The sequence below is a fragment of the Pseudochaenichthys georgianus genome, chromosome 1 (genome assembly GCF_902827115.2).
Source record: "Pseudochaenichthys georgianus chromosome 1, fPseGeo1.2, whole genome shotgun sequence".
NCBI lineage: Eukaryota > Metazoa > Chordata > Actinopteri > Perciformes > Channichthyidae > Pseudochaenichthys > Pseudochaenichthys georgianus.
In genome coordinates, this window is record NC_047503.1 from 32,090,251 (window position 1) to 32,108,552 (window position 18,302).

General features: G+C 41.2%; 2 protein-coding genes across 3 annotated transcripts; both read right to left on the reverse strand.

Moving 5' to 3' along the window:
- Window positions 1–457: 457 nt before the first annotated feature.
- On the reverse strand, window positions 458–4,562 carry polg2 (polymerase (DNA directed), gamma 2, accessory subunit). 2 transcript variants are annotated; one of them, XM_034092536.2, is made up of 10 exons: window positions 4,490–4,562; window positions 3,685–4,228; window positions 3,532–3,567; window positions 3,027–3,132; window positions 2,589–2,694; window positions 1,995–2,180; window positions 1,420–1,557; window positions 1,220–1,300; window positions 914–1,014; window positions 458–822 (listed from the first exon to the last, which is right to left on the reverse strand). In XM_034092536.2, the coding sequence occupies exons 1-10, from the start codon at window positions 4,541–4,543 to the stop codon at window positions 657–659; spliced, it is 1,518 nt and encodes a 505-aa protein (XP_033948427.1). In that variant the 5' UTR covers window positions 4,544–4,562; the 3' UTR covers window positions 458–656. The 2 variants fall into 2 exon arrangements, with proteins under 2 accessions (XP_033948427.1, XP_033948444.1); XM_034092553.2 differs by lacking the exon at window positions 3,532–3,567.
- An 866-nt stretch (window positions 4,563–5,428) lies between these two features.
- LOC117447067 (probable ATP-dependent RNA helicase DDX5) lies at window positions 5,429–17,718 on the reverse strand. Its single transcript, XM_034083661.1, has 13 exons — window positions 17,532–17,718; window positions 15,963–16,146; window positions 15,763–15,859; window positions 15,531–15,664; window positions 15,093–15,158; window positions 9,575–9,716; window positions 9,276–9,436; window positions 8,824–8,996; window positions 8,492–8,602; window positions 8,282–8,343; window positions 8,111–8,170; window positions 6,450–6,671; window positions 5,429–6,227 (listed from the first exon to the last, which is right to left on the reverse strand). The coding sequence occupies exons 1-13, from the start codon at window positions 17,570–17,572 to the stop codon at window positions 5,791–5,793; spliced, it is 1,890 nt and encodes a 629-aa protein (XP_033939552.1). The 5' UTR covers window positions 17,573–17,718; the 3' UTR covers window positions 5,429–5,790.
- Between the last annotated feature and the right edge of the window lie 584 nt (window positions 17,719–18,302).

Consider the following 18,302-nt stretch of genomic DNA (forward strand, 5'->3'; position numbering starts at 1 on the left):
CTTAAAGGCTGCAAGTGATATACAAAACAATCCCCAATAATACAATATATTAAAGAACACTCATAAGCTTATTATCCTGTCGATAATAACTTAAACTCTAAAGTTATAATGAAAAACAGCAGGGGAGGAAGTACTCATTATGACATAATAATAAGCCAGGATGCAGCTTCATGTATGGATCAATGAACTATCTAGTTGTCTTGATGTGACTATAATTGCATATTTTACCTAATATCCTCCTAAAAGTCTGTGCTGCAACTGTTTAATAAGTGTTAAATATGATGATGGTGTAATGATTGAAAGATTATGATTCATGAACAGCTATAATATAGACGTAGAGGTGGGATTCATGTGTTCTTCCAGGGTCAAGAATTATCTTAATCTCAAGGTTACTCAACTAATCTACAACACAACAAGGACAAGAGCACAAGGACAATCCCAACAAAAAAGTCAAACATTTAGGGGACATTCTGAATCCTTTAATGCTTAAAATTAGACAGAAATAAACTGACTTAACATTAATTCCAAATCTCCAACAATTCCTATACGAGTCACATGGAACTTCCAACAAAGCCTGAATTGAACTGCAGGAGATTCAAAACTAAAGCAGCACAATGTTCAGACTTTCCTTCCTGTTGCCATAACAAAAAGTCTATTCAGAGGTTGTCTGCAGCAGAAATGTATGTGGAGAGAAAGCTCTTGATTTCAGAGATGTGCTTGGTCTCTTTGATGGTGGTGTCTCTGCTGCGGACCAGAAGAAGGCCACTCTCCAGCGTGTTCTCATTGATCACTACCGTGAAAAGCACTCCCATCTCATCATACCTAAAATGCATCAACAGAGAATCAGATTAGTCCACTGATACAATGATAATTTGCACCTTATGATCAATTTAGATACTGATTTGCACTTTACTTTGTGTTCAGCTGCTCCATTGATGTTGGCATTGTTTCAAGATACCCAGGCCACGTAGAAATCTTAGCCTCTATAAACTCCTGCAGCATCCCATCACAAACCTACAAAAAAATCAAACACTGATTAAATATAGTTCCTCTATTTCCTACAATACAAGCAAGTTGTATTAAATACTTCAGTGCTGATTATATCAATCACAAAAAATATAATTTTTACCGAGCCCTTTCAGGTGTGTATACATATATATAAACATTTAATCAAGATAAAAAATAACTTATCTGTGAGTCCAAGACATGTTTTTCTTACCTGTCGCAGCTCGACAGTGGCCCCCCTGCCAATGTCTAAAGCCACTTTAACTGGAGCCAACACTGGGTGCAACTTCAGAACCTGAAATTAACAGTGAACCAAAATTCAGAAACACAGAAAACCGCAACATAAAAGTGAGCTATAAACATCCTGATAACTGTTCTTATTTAACATGCTCTGTGTCAGCTCTTGTTTATCACCTTTCGCTGCAGCATCTTCTTCTTGCTGTCTTCTTTCTTCAGCTGCTGGAGTGAGTTGGATAGAAAAGCCATTACACCGCGGTCCATGTTCCCAGTTACTGAGATGACGTGAGGGACTGATTTCCGACCATCTCGGCACTGTAACATGTTTAGAAAGAGAATTAACACTGTATGTGATTACACTGAGGAAAGGCAACACTAGATGGGAATAGTTTCTTGTGTGTACGAGCTTTGATAACACATTAGATGTAGCCGGATAGCCAAAGGTGTTACCGTCATTAATAATATCAATAATCACACCTATGTTTTTCCTGAATTAAAAATGTCTTCTGTAAAAAAGCTATATGAAGGGAAGTGTCAGATATTTATGGGAGCACTTCATTTCGGGGAAGTTTGTTGACCCCTATAGCCTAGAACAAAGGTTAAAAGAGAAGATTCTAAAAAATAACATTGTCCATTAAAAGGTGATAAAGCATGTATTATTATCTCATTTGGTTAAAAAAAATCAGTACACATAGTTAAAAACAGTGGCTTTAAAGTGGAGAAGGACACTTAAAAAGAGGTAGCAGACTGACCTGCAGTTTGGCGCGGACTCCGTTGTGTGTGTGCAGCAGCTCGGTGCTTCCTCTGCTCCACAGCGTCTCCACGGGCTCCTGTCCCCACGGGAACCTGTAGAGGATCCTCACACCACGAGACGCCACCTCCTCCAGTTCCTCCTCTGGGACGTCACTACTGCTGAAGTCTGATGGAGACAGGGCAAACTGGAAAGACAAGGTCATGAGCTGAAGTTAGCATGTTGACTTTAAGTAGGAGTAACTTAATAATACAAACTTATTGATGTTCAATTCTTTGACTCAAACATCAGGAGCTTTCTTGGGAGAAATGTTGTGGTATGGGGCATCGTAGGACCATCAGTGAGTATACAGTATCTTAAAGCTATAATATTAAGTATCAATGATGGGGTCGAAGATATTTTTAAGACACAATTTTGACAAATATTATACAGTATAACCACCATGTGATTGTAGATTTATTCTTATCCAAGCAAATCAGTAAAACATGAGAATACGTCATGTTTTCAACATTTGAATAATGTGTGCGTATCTTAGACACGATAAGGTTCTGTTTCGATTGATTCCTCCGATATACTCATATTTAACAATACTCACTTTCCTCCACCACTTGAGTCTCTGTCGGTTCCAGTGATCCAGCCACTGAGAAGAGGTTCGAGGAGGGCAGAACCAAACCAGAGACGCCTGGGTCACCTCAGCTGGGCTGGCGGGAAAAAATGTTTTCATTATAATACTTTGGGACCCATATTTTAGCAGTTTACTCTATTAAAGAGTATATTTTTGTGAAATATAGCACAAATAATTACGTTTTCAAATTAAGGCAGATTACTTTGGTTATGAACAAATACTTGTCTTCATATAACATATAGGTGATAATAACATCAACTTGTCAAGCAATACTTAGAATTAAGGGTTTCAAAATCCCAACTGGAATATGTGTAGAGCAAGAATATCCTTTGAACAAGTATACGTGTCCACACACCCACAGACAGGCAGACAGACAGACAGAGAGAGAGACAGTAGATGAAGCCTCACCAACCAGAGCCATCTGAGGGCTGAAAGCACAGCCCAGTCTCAGCCAGGCCGAAGGGCAGCTTCCTGTTCACCAGCTCCAACGAGGGGACAAATTGCTCCAAGGCACCTGAGAAAAAAACACTTACTTAACTGGGGTTGTTTTTTTTATTAAACATATTTTACTTCTTACTCCAACAAAGTAAATGATCAGGGTGGAAAACAGGAGTTTCATTGTTTTGTTAAAAGGTAATGCTGCTTTATCTTTTTATCCCATTACAAGATGACTGGTGTAATATTTTGTAATCATCATCGTTTTCTTAGGCATGTCCATAACTAGAAGATAATAGAGAAAAGGTTAAGAAAATTTAAACCACATTAATTGATGGCTACTGGGAAAAACAACTGATATGTACTCAAAGCTCTTGTGTTAATAGTGAAGACAATGATTACAATTAACTGTCTTGAGTCCAATCTGCCAAAATATTGTCCAGCTTTATTTGGATAATTAGTAAATTGAATGCATCACCTGTCTTATATCTTGGTATTGTCACGGTTTTCCCCCCTAAAAACCACCATCACTTGGTTATGTAAAGTTGCGTGAGAATTGTGATACATGAAGTTGCAAAGATATAATAATCAAAGAGTGAATCTCTGTGGAATATGTTATGCAGAACTCTACCTTGAAGAAAGCCTGTCCTCAGTGAAGGGGACCTCTGAATGAGTGTTTGTATCTTCTGCAGGAGCTGCTGGTTGCTCAGTTCTTTCTGTTCAAGTATGTGTTTTAACTGTTCACTCTCAACAATTCTCAGTCCATCTGTTGCTATACCCTTACTGCTGCTCAGAGTGTTTATCCCAAACACCTGCTGTGTGGATCCGGTCACAGAGAGCCACCACTGCTGCAGCAGGTTTCTCCTCAGCTCCATGCCCAGAGGCCCATAACAGCAGCTCATCCCCCGCTGAAGGAGCTCCGTGTTAGGCTGACCCGGTGAAACATAGTGCCTGTCCACACAGAGCTCCAGCAAAGTCCTCACTTGATCCACAGCCTCCCCAGGGGGTGCACTGCAGAGTCTCCTGGTGTGTTGCAGAGCCAAGGTTACTCTGCACGCTGAGGGTTTCAATTTGCAAACGTTTCTGACACAGCAATATAACATGATGAGAAGGTTGAGAGGGGTTAATCCAAAGAGTGTCAATTGCAGTGATGACTTCTCATGAGTAAACCCCTCCTGAAAGACCACAGACAGTCGAAATAAAACTTAAATGCCAATGTTATATAAATATTTATTTTCAATAATTGCTAGACCTAAATCTAGCAAGTAACCGTTCTTAAAACATAAAAAGTTATTTGTTTTTATTGAACCCAATATGATCAATGAGATCCTCCGTCCGGTCAGCGTTACTTTAGCTAAACTAACGGCATGCATGCTAACGTTGCACACATCAAACTATCAGAGCTTGTCGGTGCATTTACAACAACATGCACTCACCCGACAGTTGCTAATTACTGGGTTGGCACAGTAAATACACAAAGATAGCCGCATGATACATTTTTGAAATTCACAGGAGGTACATGTGATCGATGACCCGGAAGTGACATAAAACATCCGGGTTATGGAAGGAAGGTGTTTTTTTTGTTTTTGGAAAAGAGTACTGTGTCCACAAAAATATGGTTTAATAAATAATATACAAAAATATATGAATCATAGGTCAAAAATAAATGTATCGAAAACATTTATATATTTTTTAAATCATAGTGCTATAAAGATGCAGTTCATTATAATGTGAATGTCCTTGAGAACATTAATATAAATGTCTATATGAATTGCTTGCCTAGTTTTCTTTATATTATGTTGGATATACACCGTAACACACATACTGTGATTAAACAAATTACAGATTGTTTTTTCACTTCTTCAGTGTTGTCTTATAAAAAATGTTAAGCCTTTTCTCCCTTGACTTGGATAAAGTGCTGTTGAGGAAATTCTTAATTTATGTTTAGTTGTTTTTAAAAGTTGAAGGATACATTTAAGTAATCATTTAAAGATAGAAATGTTAACATTGCAACTAGCCATCACATATCCAAGGGGGAGATTACCTCATTGTCCTGGTAACACTGGTGGTAACTGCAGCCCTGAACTAAAGTCCTGGCGTAATATGCACTTTTGCATTCAGGTGGGTTGAAAAAGGAAGAATCGCAATATTAGTACACCTGCAAAGTGACTTTTTTTCTGTCCATCTGCCTTTGTTCCTACTCCCTTTTTAACCTTGAAGGTAATGTCACAAATCTTCTCAGGAATTATGCATTTGTGATATAGCTAGGTTCACACATGTGGTTAAGAAGGACCAAGATCGACATAAAAAAAAATCTGAGTTGTAATAGTTCTATCAACCCAACCTTCCAACACAGTAAACACAACACACAGGTCCCATTTTCTTCTTTTTATTTAAAAGGGTCACACTTACCCTTTTTAAATGATCTTCATAACATCACTATTAAAACACACGACTGAAAACTGAAAACACAGCATGACCTAGTAAAAATAAATTACTGAGGAATGTAACAAAAAACAGTGCATAATGCACATTAGGAGATTTTTTTTTATGACTCCAAAATAATGCTCTGGGTTTATGGGATAATTCCAACCCTGCTGTAAGCAAAACAAAGTTAAACAGTACAAAGGATAATAATAATAATAATAATAATAATAATAAGAAAAATAATAATACTGTAATATTTCAAGACTAAACCAACATCATGTTGGTTCCATTTAATCTACGCATAACTTATCTACTGTGGGAAGGTTGGTGGCATGGGATAGGGCACCATTGGTGGTGGTGGAGGCTGTTGGGCCTGTGATGGTGGCTGAGAGTTGAATGGGAATGGTGGGTGGTTCATGCCATTCTGAGTAGCCCTCTGCATGCCCCCAAACTGAGGGGGGCCCTGGAAGCTTTGGTTACCAAACGTACCCACCTGGTTTGTGGGGAAATTACCCTGTCCATTACTGTTGCTGTAGTTGTTGTTTCCATAGCTACCACTAGAGTTACCACTACCTCCATAGCTGCCACCATTTTGGGCCTTATTACCACCAAAGGCACTCTTCGGCCCACCGCCAAACCCTCTATCCCCGTCCCTGTAGCTAGTACCTCCGAAGTTACTCCCCCCACCCCCAGAATACCTATCCCGACGGTCATCCTTGTAGCCACCTCTTCCACCCCTTCCACGACCTGCATGAGATAGAGACGGGAGAGTGGAAGATAAAACAAGAAGAATCTCAATGATTAAAAAAAGGGGTCATTTAGTTTGTCAGTGTTCATGGATACACATTCTAAATAAAGATGCATACAATATAAATCAGTGACACAAAGTTGAGACTAAATACCAATTCTCACTGACTAAAAATATACTACATCTTCCTTGAAAACCATTAATAAAGTTTTAAATGTTACCTCCTCTGTCCTCTGCCATTTGGATCAGCTTGGGGTTAATGGCCTGGTTGGCCTCGCGCAGCACAGCTATCAGGTCACTGGCTTGTTTCATGTTGTTAGGGGTGAAAAAGGTGTAGGCTGTGCCCGTTTTTTGACTCCGGGCTGTGCGTCCAATACGGTGGATATAATCCTCGGAGGAGTTAGGATAGTCATAATTGATGACAAATTTCACATCCTCCACATCTGTGAAAGTGTTGCAGTGTGGCAAAACAAAACATGGAGGCCACAAAGGATTTTGCACACCACAACAGCCAGATCAAAGGGAAAAGTTAGCAACTGTGAAAGCTGGGGGAAGAAAAAACGGTCGTTAGGCTGTGGAGGGAAAAGTGTTAATACAACATAAGATTGTGTATACATCTACTCCATGGGAATACTACTGTGGGAAGAGAGAAACGATGCACACTCCAATTGCTTACCATAATCAAAAAGATCCAAAAGACATTCACTCTCCCTTTTGTTAACCAAGGGAGAAAAACAATGGATTTAAGTCTTACCATAAAGGAGTATGCATTCACTAGTCCTTTCCCAATGCAGCGAAATCCCCCACAAATTGTCAAGTGACATCCAGGAGCTTCTACGCAGTTGGGCCTCGATGTGCACTGGGGCCTCCTCATGTGCCAATATAGGACCATTCAGTGGTACATTTTTGCAGGTCCATTTTTCCCAGTACACTCTCAAAAGAAGCTTGATATTAAAGGCCGCACTGCAAGTCTTGCCAAGATAAAATAGACCAAGTTCTAATTTGAACAGGGGCCCCTTCAAAAAAAATGACAAAGGCCCAAGCATTGAACCCTGTGGGACCCCTCACCGAGCACGGAAGAATTCCCCCTGCCCCCTTCATCAGTCTCATCAAGGCAAGATCTTCCAAGAAGCCAGTGTTCACTTGAGAAAATGTCTCTCGTTGGCAGGTCTCGACATGACTTTAAAACGCAGGCGAGGGAGGAACTTTGGTTTGAGCTGTCTCACTCTCTTTTTCCTCTCACTAGAAGTTCCCACTACCCCCTAAACACATGTGCCAGGTCTCATCAATTTTCAGAGACAAATACAATATTTCAAACTGCTCTCTCCATTTCAAGAAAATCCAGCACTTTGACGGGAAAGAAAACAACTGAAAGCTTACCCATGCTATGTTATACAAGCTCCGAAAGGTAACTATTGTTCCAAATCTCAAACAAGTGACTTGCAATACAGCGCTCTCTAACACAAAAGCATGCAAGGCAAAAGTCACGACAAAGGATATATATATTTTCTTTTAGGTTTGAGTTGGAAACAGCTGGATGGCATTTGTCAGGTGAAATCCATGGACAGAGAACAGATGTGTGTGTCAACACCATATCAGTGACAAAGGCTTAGCCACACAGCCTTTTGAAGATCACTGGCACACAGAGCTTTCACCTCTCTAGGCCCACTGGGTGGCAAGCCAGTTGAGCACTTCCAATATGTCATCCTTCTCCCTCTCGAGGCCTGGGACTGTCATGCCTAGCGCCTGCCACAAAGACTGCACCTTAAGGTGAGAAAAACTCAGAAAATGCATAGAAAAGTTAAAGAAAGCAAACAAACTTTCTTTAAAAAAAAGTGTAACACTGATAAAAAAAAGTGGTAATACTCAATGTCATACTGACCCAAGCCACGGGAGGCCACATCGGTGGCGATGAGGATTGGAGCTTTGCCATATCTGAACTCTGAAGGGAGAGGGACAGTATTTAATTTAAATACAGAGCAGCTTGTGAGAAGGATTATTTAACGCTGTTATTTTTTAATTGTAACCTGCCAAGTTATTTATTGTATCTCACCATTAAGGACCCAGTCCCTCTCCTGCTGGCTCTTGTCTCCATGAATTCCCATTGCTGGCCACCTGTGACAGACATATTGGACATTAAACACTATCGAACAATAAGTAAGAGACAAGTTATCATTGGGAATAGCCTGAATGTTACCTGTCCAGATAAACAGCAGAATTAAAAAGTATATTTATTTAAGTGGATGGAAGAGGAGATCCTTACCCATCTCTTCTCATCCTCCTGGTGAGCTCATCACAACGCCTTTTGGTCTCCACAAATATAATAGTCTTGTTCTCCTTTTCACTCATTATCTCCTCCAGCAAACGGATCAGTCTGACACAGAAGAGATAGAAGATAAGACCAAAAATATTTTTTTCACAAAATGAACCTTATGTTTCTACTGATGCATTACAGTCAAACACTGAAGTAAGATTAAATAAACAATTTGTTCTTTAACTATGTGACTATGAAACAAGATTTTCAGAGAAGAGGACTAATAGAAGGTTTTCCTCCCCCCATCACACTAATAAAAGAGGTAGGGATCCTTCACTCACTTGTCCTCCTTCTCCATGTCATTGCAAACATCAACTATCTGCAGGATGTTGTGGTTGGCACTGAGCTGCAGTGCCCCAACGTTGATCTGAACATAGTCCTTCAGGAAGTCCTCAGCCAGCTGGCGAACTTCCTTAGGCCAGGTGGCGCTCCACATCAGGGTCTGACGATCTGGCTGTTGGGACAAAAAGGATGCGGCTTGAAAGTATTTATCGGTTAAATAATTCAATTAACCAGTCCAATATATTGTATCAGTAATCTTGGTGAGTTCTGAACTACGAGTATTGGTCACAGGTGATTTGGTCAACTTGAATGGCTATGTATTTAATTCCTAAAAATGTGTCATGAATAAAGCAGCCAGGTTATAGAAATGTTTGTATGTTTACTTTAGTGTGAGATCAAACCAATGAGACTATCAATGATCGCCCAATGGTTAGAAAATAACACAACCTACCCGAATTTGTTCCACTATCTTGCGGATCTGAGGTTCAAATCCCATGTCCAGCATGCGGTCTGCTTCATCCAGCACCAGATAGGTACAACGACGCAAATTAGTCTTACCACACTCCAGAAAGTCAATGAGACGACCTGGGGTAGCAATGCAAATCTCTACACCTAAAAAGTAAACATAGTATGATATATTTAAAATAAAAGCAATAAAACATTTGATCATAAAATCAATAACTGATGGCAGAGATGAGTCACATGACAAGACTAATATCTACATAGTGAGAAATGATTAAGTCAGCATACCCCTCTCAAGGTCCCTGATTTGTGGTCCCTTGGGCGCACCACCGTAGATGCAGGTGCTCTTGAGACGGGAGGCCCTGCCGTATTCAGCAGCCACCTGTTGCACCTGCTGAGCCAGCTCGCGGGTCGGCGCCAGCACCAAGCACTGAAGAAAGATGGACACAATTTTTCTAAAATATTATTTGTGTATGGCATCCATCACAAAAAAAGATCAAGGTAAACAAGGGTACTACCGCTACTATGCTGTTTATCTTTTCATGGTAGAAACTCTTCAGAAACAGCAGAGAAATAATTATCGTGCAGACCAGAACAACAACTGCCCCCCTGGCTCTGTGTTGCATGCCAACCTTTATCATTAGCAATGTATCTGCCTACCTCCAAACAGGGGTTAACAAATATATTATTTTTTGGACAACCTTCTTTTTCCCCAACCAGGTTGCATTTAAGATAGCAGCTTCACTTGTTTTTGACTTGTTTGGCACATTATATTTGTTTTAAACAAATGTTGGCTATGCAGCGATATATAAAGGCATGCATGAATCATGATATAAAGACTGAGCATCATCTGGGCCTTTAGCTATACTATTGTGATAGCTCATAAGTCATTTACTGAGCTTTAAAAAAACATTTGTTGCACTATCAATATCATATTGTGCTAATAGAAACAGCAAAGGCCTGTACTACGAAGCAGGATTTTCGCTTAGCCGGCTAACTTCAGGGAAAACTCGGGGTTTCCGGTCCTATGACGCTGGTTCTCTTTTTAGCAGGCTAGATCTCCATGGTAACTTATGCTGAGCGGCTAACCTGCCCCGGAGCAGGTTAGGTTGCAGGCTAAGAGCTCAACTCAGTCAAAGCACTGCCTGCTGGCCAATCAGAGCTCAGTGTGCGGAGTTTAAAGCGATCAAGTCATATTACAGGAGAAAGGAAATACAGAAAAGCTGCCGTTGCAGGAAAGACGGCCGCGGCAAACATGAACATTAATAGAATATATTATAACATTAGCGTTAAGAAAGCTTACTTAAATATCTGCCCCAACATAAGTAACCGGATCAGAGTAACATTAAGTACAGTCCGCGGCATATCACTTCATAATGTATCATATATTTCCTTATTTGAGTCAGCTTCTTGAGCCGTATCTGGCCGTGCAACACTCACAGTGTCACATACTGTATGCAGAAGTATTATTTTAAGCAACACATTAAGTTGACGAAACACTCGAGACAAATGTAATTAAAGTCAGATCGTGTTTTAGATGGGGCAGTGATATCATAAACCTGTTAATGTACGCATTCAAACACTTTTTCTTTTACCAGCTGTATTCACCTTGCAGGTGCAGCTATGTGGCTTTTATCCTGGATAAAGTGTTTAAGTCATGGATGTTTAAAGTTTAACTTCTTCATTATGTCTAATATTATAGTTGACTTTTCATTCAGGAAGTATGACGCTGCACTGTCAGTACGCTTGTCCATGTTTGTGATTGGTCGAATGCTCCAGATACCACCCCTTTCATGTGAACACGCACCTAACTAGATAGGACACGGCTGGCTTGAGCGATCCACTTGATAACCAGCGTCGTAGGACAGTTTAGCGAGAGCGCGTATGTTTAGGATTAGGCCAACCGGCTAACTCAAACATATCCAGGTTAGGTTGAACCAGCTTCGTAGTACAGGCCTCAGGTCAGATGAAACAGTAGATTGATTGATTGATTGATTGATTGATTGATTGATTGATTGATTGATTGATACATTTTATTTCGAAGTAAAATAAATAATTACAAAACAAAACAAATGTTGCAGTGCATAGTCATGTAAGAGAAATCAAAACAAAAAAATGACATTTACAACAACAACAACAACAACAACAGCATTAGCAACATAAACAGTGCCACATCTAGTGTTCGAAAAGGAGTGAGAAGAAGTATAATTTATTTAATCTCACCCCCTTGTCCCTAAATTATTTATTTATAATCTGCAATACTTATCATTATTATTAATTTGTATTGTTATTATTATTAATCTGCTTTACCTGTTGATTGACATATATACATATACACATATACATATTTGCACATATACATATACACACCTACATACTCACACATATACACACACAGTCAAACACCTTCCCCATCCCTCGAGAAAATAATTTCTCTGTATTTCCTCTTGAACTGGTTACTAGTAGTAGTAGTAGAACCTTTATTTATCCAGGAAAATCAATTAAGAACAAATTCTTATTTACAATGATGACCTGACAGGAGGCAAAGGCTTCCTGAGGGGATGGGGTTTGGGAGGAAATAAAAAGACACACTCCGGGCACTACAGAACCCAGGAGACAACACAAACACATAGAGCAAAGATGACAGGCATAGCAGTTGAACATATAAAAACTCTAAAACAATATTGCTGTGGTTCAATCAGTCATTAAAATCAGCATCAGGCAAAGCAGCTACATGTGTGTACCAGGGTGTCAACAATAGTGACATTGAAGGTGCGGGGGGAGACAAAGGTTTTCATTTTTAATGTTTTTTGAAGGGTATTCCAGCTATCTGCTGCCGCACACTGAAAGGCGGAGCGGCCAAAGGATGTATGGGCTTTGGGGATCTTTAGCAGGATGCTTGTAGCTGACCGGGTGTTGTGCGTTGGGGGTGTGCGGAGTTGCAGTAATTGTGTGAGGTAGAAGGGGGTGAGGCCTAGGAGTGTTTTGTAAACAAACATCAGCCAGTGGATGTTGCGTCTGGTCTCAAGAGAGGGCCAGTTAGCCAGAGAGTACAGGTCACAGTGGTGTGTCCTGTAGGGGGCATTGGTGGCGAAGCGGATGGCGGAGTGATACAGAACGTCTAAATGATCGAGAGCTCCTTTACACGCCGAGCGGTAGATGGTATCGCCGTAGTCGAACAGAGGAAGGACAGTCATCTGGACCAGAGAGAGTTTAGCAGATGAAGTGAATGAGGAGCGATTCCTGTATAGAAAGCTGAGTCTAGCTTTAACCTTGGTCTGAATTTTGGAGAGATGTTCTTTGAATGACAGATTACTGTCAATCCAAAATCCAAGGTATTTATAGGATTTAACTATTTCGAGGTCCCGGCCATCGGCGGTCACAATAGTGCCAGTTTGGGAGGCACCACTGCGGCCAAACCACATGATCTTGGTTTTAGTGGTGTTCAGGACCAGGCCAAGGGCAGAGAGATGTGACTGGATTCTCTGAAAACTATCCTGAAGAGATGTCAGGACAGTATCCGGGGAAGGGCCAGCAGTGTACAGAATTGTGTCATCAGCATATAGGTGGATAGAGGAGTTGCCCACTGATTTCTCCATGTCATTTATATATAATGAGAATAGGATGGGTGCTAGAATAGAGCCTTGTGGTACTCCCTTAGAGATGGATAGGGGCTGTGTCATCAGATTTTCAGATTTTACACACTGGGTGCGCATAGACAGGTAGTTTTCAAACCAGGCTATCGATTGGTTAGTGACACCAATGCTTCTAAGCTTTCCCAGAAGCAGTTGGTGATCTACAGTGTCGAAGGCTTTGGCAAGATCGATGAAAATGGCAGCACAGTATTGTCTGGAGTCAAGGGCATTGATGATATCATTTAGGACTTTGAGAGTCGCCGTCTCACACCCATGACCTGCACGGAACCCAGACTGCATGTCAGATAGTATGTTGTCAGTCTTCAGAAACCATGTTAGCTGTTTGCAAACTAACTTTTCGAACACTTTCGCTATACAGGGTAGAATGGATATTGGACGATAGCAGTTGGGTCAGCATGGTTTCCCCCTTTAAACAAAGGTTGCACTAAAGCTGCCTTCCAGGCAGAAGGTAGCACTGCTGTCTGTATGGACAGATTACAAAGGTGGGAGATAGCTTCTGCAATAATCGGGGCTGCAACTTTAAAAAAGAAGGGGTCTAGCCCATCAAGACCTGCAGGTTTGTTGGGGTCAAGTTTGCTAAGGACCTCCAGCACATCGTTCTCACTAACTTCCTGTAGGCAGAAGCTGTGACGTGGGGCTGCGCTAGAGGGGCTGGGTGGCGGAGTGTTGGTGGGGGGCTTAGGAGGCGCTATAGAGTCAAATAGGTTCCCACATTTAACAAAGTGCTGGTTAAAGAGCTCTGCTATGCGTTCATTACCGGTGACTACTGTGTCCTCAATAACGAGGGAGTTAGGGAGATGAGAGGATGGGGGTTTATTCTCCATCTCTTTCACTGTTTTCCAGAATGTCCTTGGATTGGATCCACAGAGGTTGAATTGATTATGGAAGTAATCAACCTTGGCTTTGCGGATAGCCTGTATAGATTTATTTCTAATTTTCCTGAATGATAGCCAATCGTCGTGGGATTTTGAGTGACGAGCCCTGCGCCAGGTGGAGTTCTTGAGGTGAAGCAGTTCAGCTAAATCTCGGTTAAACCAAGGACTGCATCGGTTTTTTATCCTCATTTTTTTTATGGGAGCATGTTTATTGATTACCATACTAAAGGATTCATAAAAGAAGGACCATGCAGCATCGATGTCAGGGATCAAGCTAATTCTGTCCCACTTGATAGCAGCCAGGTCGTAGAGGAAGGCTTGTTCGTCGAAATGTTTCAGTATTCGTCTGTGAGTGGTAAGAACTGGCTGTTTAATTATGCCACCATTACGAATGCAGCCAATAAGACAGTGGTCACTGAGATCGCTACAGAAGACGCCAGTTTTGTACCTGTCAGGGTTATTTGTGAGGATGACATCAAGGAGGGTGGCTTTTTCTGGATTTTTGGTGTCATACCGTGTAGGAGTAAGGATAATCTGCGAGAGATTAAGAGAGTCCCATTGTTTTTGGACCTGCGCAGGAGGATTGAGCATGTCCCAGTTTAGATCCCCCAGTAGTACAAACTCAGAATGAGTGTGGGGTGCCAGGAGGGTGCTGAGAGTAGGTAGGGTACATGCTGGGGCAGAGGGTGGGCGATAGCAGCCAGCGACTGTCAGTGTCGAGTTATTTGCCAGTTTAATGGTTACGATAAGTAGGTCAAATTGTTTGGGGACAGATTTACTCGTGGCGATAGAACACTGGAGGTGTTGCTTTGTGAATATGACTACTCCACCAGCTTTAGATGATCTATCCTGCCTAAATACATTCAATCAATTTTTGGCAGTAAGCTTCTAGCATTTACATGTAGAAAACCTAAAGCTTTACGAGAGCAGAAGTCAGGGAAACTCAGATCGTTGTGACACAAATTGACATCAAGGCACAGGTCAGAACTAGGGCTACATACAATAGAAGGTCCAGGATGAACATGCACATTGCCCGATATCATCAGTAATAATACAATCAGGGCACAGCCAAGAGCTAGCAGTGAGTCACAATGCCTAGTTTGTTTTGTGCGCACACACTGTCTGGACATCGCTTTAGCTCCACAATTACACTGTTCCATAGTCTCACTCCACAGGCTGAGATACAAAAAGTTCTTCTGGTTGTACGAACCCTATGAATTTCGAATTGAAATTGTCTATTGTTCACTAGATCAATAGATAATCAAGTGTACTTACTATAGGTCCATCTCCATGCTCCAAGAATGGTTGATGTTGAATGTGCACAATTGCAGGTAGGAGATACTAAAGAAAGAAAATGAAAAGAACTAAGCTCTCAAACACATCTTGACTCATTGAGCACATGCATCAGTGATCCAATGTGCAGCCAGCTGCCTAGTAATCAATGTCTTCCACAATATGGCAGGATATATTCCTTCCCTCAGCTGACATGTTTACATTGTTTGCTAACAATCTGAAATGGTTATTTATGTATTGTCCTAGTTCTGTTCAATCAGTCAATCGCTCTTGGCAAAGGTGTAATGAACTTAGTTCCGCAATTAAAACACTTTGTAAGCAGTCTAAGCTTTTGCCAAAAGTGTATTTCCTATCAGCCAAAAACATATGTATCTCGTATAGATGGTCTGAGAAAGAATAATTGGAAAATGATTCACTTACAGCAAGGGTTTTCCCAGACCCTGTTTGAGCGATGCCAACCATGTCTTTGCCACTCAGCGCAACTGGCCACCCCTGAGACTGAATTGGAGTTGGATCAGTCCAGTTATGATTGACAATGACTTCCATGACGTAGTCTGAAGAGGGAAGATACGTAAGGTAAATTGTTGAATGTCAAACTTTTGGACAATAACACATTGAAAAGGTAAAAAGTGGAGCATTCATTACTACTCACTTGGAAATTCAGCTTCATGGAATTTTATAATTGGCTTGGGGCAATCCCTGCCTTTGACCGTAACTTCTTTGTTTCTTCGGTACTGTTCAATCTCTTGCTGGAATTGAAAGAAGACATTAACCACCATTCAGAATAAACACACTGAAAAGCCTGCAGATAATAAAACATAGAAAAGGGAAAAAGCTATAAGTGGGTCTTACAACTGGTCTGCGAGTTGAATCTGAATGTTCCTGGTAAAAGTTCTTCTGAAACTTTGGAAGCTCGTCAAGGTTCCAGTGCTTCTTCCGCAGCCTCTCACCAGGGTTGCCAAATTTTCCCGGAGGAGGTCCGCCCCTACTGCCTCCACCGCTACCACCACCAAAACGAGGGGGTCCTCCACCATACCTTGTGTGAAAGAAAGAGACATATAGATGATGTAGTATCAGAGATCATGGACCTAATTAAAAAGGGTTAATCCACAAGTCAAGTCAATTAACTAGTCGTGGATAGTACTACAAACCTGTAACAGTTGCCATGTTAAATTTCCCTGATGATCTCTACACTTTACATCGGCTAATCGTTGGAGGCTTTGCGTGGTTTGAAAGAGGAAATTATAATATTGATTGCAAAATAGGAAGGTAGCGTTTTTGTACTCTGATTCATACAATGATTTAAAAGTCAGAATATCTCTGCAATGACATTTCTGCTTGCTTTTTAGAATTAGAATATAATTGGTAGGGAGGAAACCCTCTTTAATGGTCACACATGCAGAGCACACAGCAGACAGTGACATTTGTTCTCTGCATTTAACCCATCCTAGTACCAGGAGTCTAGTACTAGGAGCAGTGGGCAGCTATTGTACAGCGCCCGGGGAGCAATGGGAGTGAGGGGGGAAGAGGGGTGTCGGGTGCCTTGCTCAAGGGCACCACGGCAGAGCAGGAGGTGAACTGGGACCTGTCCAAGTAGCAGTCCACAGTCCATATTTAGGTCTGGTCGGGGACTTGAACCGGCGACCCTACAGCTCCCAGTCCAAGCAGACTGAGCCACTGCCGGTTACTGCATTAAATACCTGGAATGATCCTTTTACAAAGTATGGTGAAATACAGGTATCTGCAGTATTTCCACACTCCCTGTGTTCTAGCTCCACATTGATAAAAGTAAATAAATGGCTTGAGGCTTTTACCTTTGTGAGTGAGGACACAATCTTCCAAAAGATAAATAGTGGTTCTTAACAAACCCAACACTTGCAGTGCCACATTTTTATTTATAGACCTTGCATATTGGCGTATACAAAGCCCTTTATGAAACATGAAACTGTCAGACTACTGAGGTGGGATTGATATACATTATGGGGCTCAGCTTTACTTCACGGGACATTCTAGTTGACAACTTGACACAATTAATGGAAAAGCCCCTTGTTAAAAATAAATTGGTCGCCTGCGACACAGATATTGCCGTGTGAGGAGAGCACTGACTGCGTCACATGGTGAGAGCCAGCCGGCTGCAGGCTGCTCTACCGCCGACACAGAGCTGTCATCAGCTGCCATTTTACCTCCAACAGACAGGGAAATAGAAAACATTAAAGATATGAACAGGCAGGGACGCTTGACCGAATTAAAATGTGTGTGTTATATGTCACTGCTCAAATGTAGCCGTATAACAACTAGTGTCGAGTCTGTCGACATGGACTACAGGACAGCTGTGTTGTTTTGATCCCTGACAGCGGTGTTAAGGCTAGGCAGCTCACCTCAGTTAACGATCATAAAACCCTCCGCTGGCACTTCACTTACCCTCTATCTCGTCCACGGTCTCTGTCTGAAAATCCAGGCATTATGCGGCAAACTACTAAGTTTGATGTACGCTTCGTTTGAATCCGATTAAACTAAACAAGATTGTTCGTAGAGCTGAAATTGGCACAGGCAAAACAAAAAGAAAATGCCGGCAGACAAAAATATGTCTGGAGAGACGGATGTGAGGTCATACAGGCGGATAACATTGTATCACTGCGCGAAGTATAACATACGTGTGGCACTATTTGTTGTCCTGTTCTGCAGGTATTTGGTTGTAGAGTCCATAGACATCTCAGATTGTTCAACAGCTCGCCATATTTGACCCGGTCGGCTGGGGTTGATGGGGAATTCGTTTTTCTCATAACGACACTGGTGATGTGTTATTCACCTCTCCTTCACATAAGGTTTTCCTTATTTAGACAATTTAGATTAGATTCAATTTAGTTGTACTTGTCATTGTACGTTACAGTACAACGAAAAACGAAATGTAGTTTATTGCATCTAACTGGAAAGTGCAAATAGTAGATAAGGTGCAGATAAGGTTAGAGTATGTGTACACATACAGTATAAAAAGGTTATAGTATTGTAATATATGGTTACTAAGGAAAGAAAAAGTGATGTTTACAGATATTACGTTCCTTTCCGAACTAGGGGAATCAAAGGGAAGCAACACAACCAGATTGGTATTGGTAATTATTACAAGGGGTTTATTTTAGACAGCAATGTAAACAAAAGGCAGGCAGGCAGCCGGAAACAAACAAAGGAAGGACT

Bases quoted from the DNA above. Each gene is read 5' to 3' on its own strand.
- polg2 (XM_034092536.2), bottom strand. From the start codon at position 4,543: ATGCGGCTATCTTTGTGTATTTACTGTGCCAACCCAGTAATTAGCAAC. The intron at 3,133-3,531 runs GTGATGCATTCA...TTTTTTTCTCAG, and splicing joins AATACCAAGATATAAGACAG to GTGCCTTGGAGCAATTTGTC. The intron at 2,181-2,588 runs GTGAGTATTGTT...TTGTCTTTCCAG, and splicing joins GACTCAAGTGGTGGAGGAAA to TTTGCCCTGTCTCCATCAGA.
- LOC117447067 (XM_034083661.1), bottom strand. From the start codon at position 17,572: ATGCCTGGATTTTCAGACAGAGACCGTGGACGAGATAGAGG. The intron at 8,344-8,491 runs GTAAGGATCTCC...TGTCTGTCACAG, and splicing joins AGGAGGATGAGAAGAGATGG to GTGGCCAGCAATGGGAATTC. The intron at 8,171-8,281 runs GTGAGATACAAT...CTCTCCCTTCAG, and splicing joins GAGGGACTGGGTCCTTAATG to AGTTCAGATATGGCAAAGCT.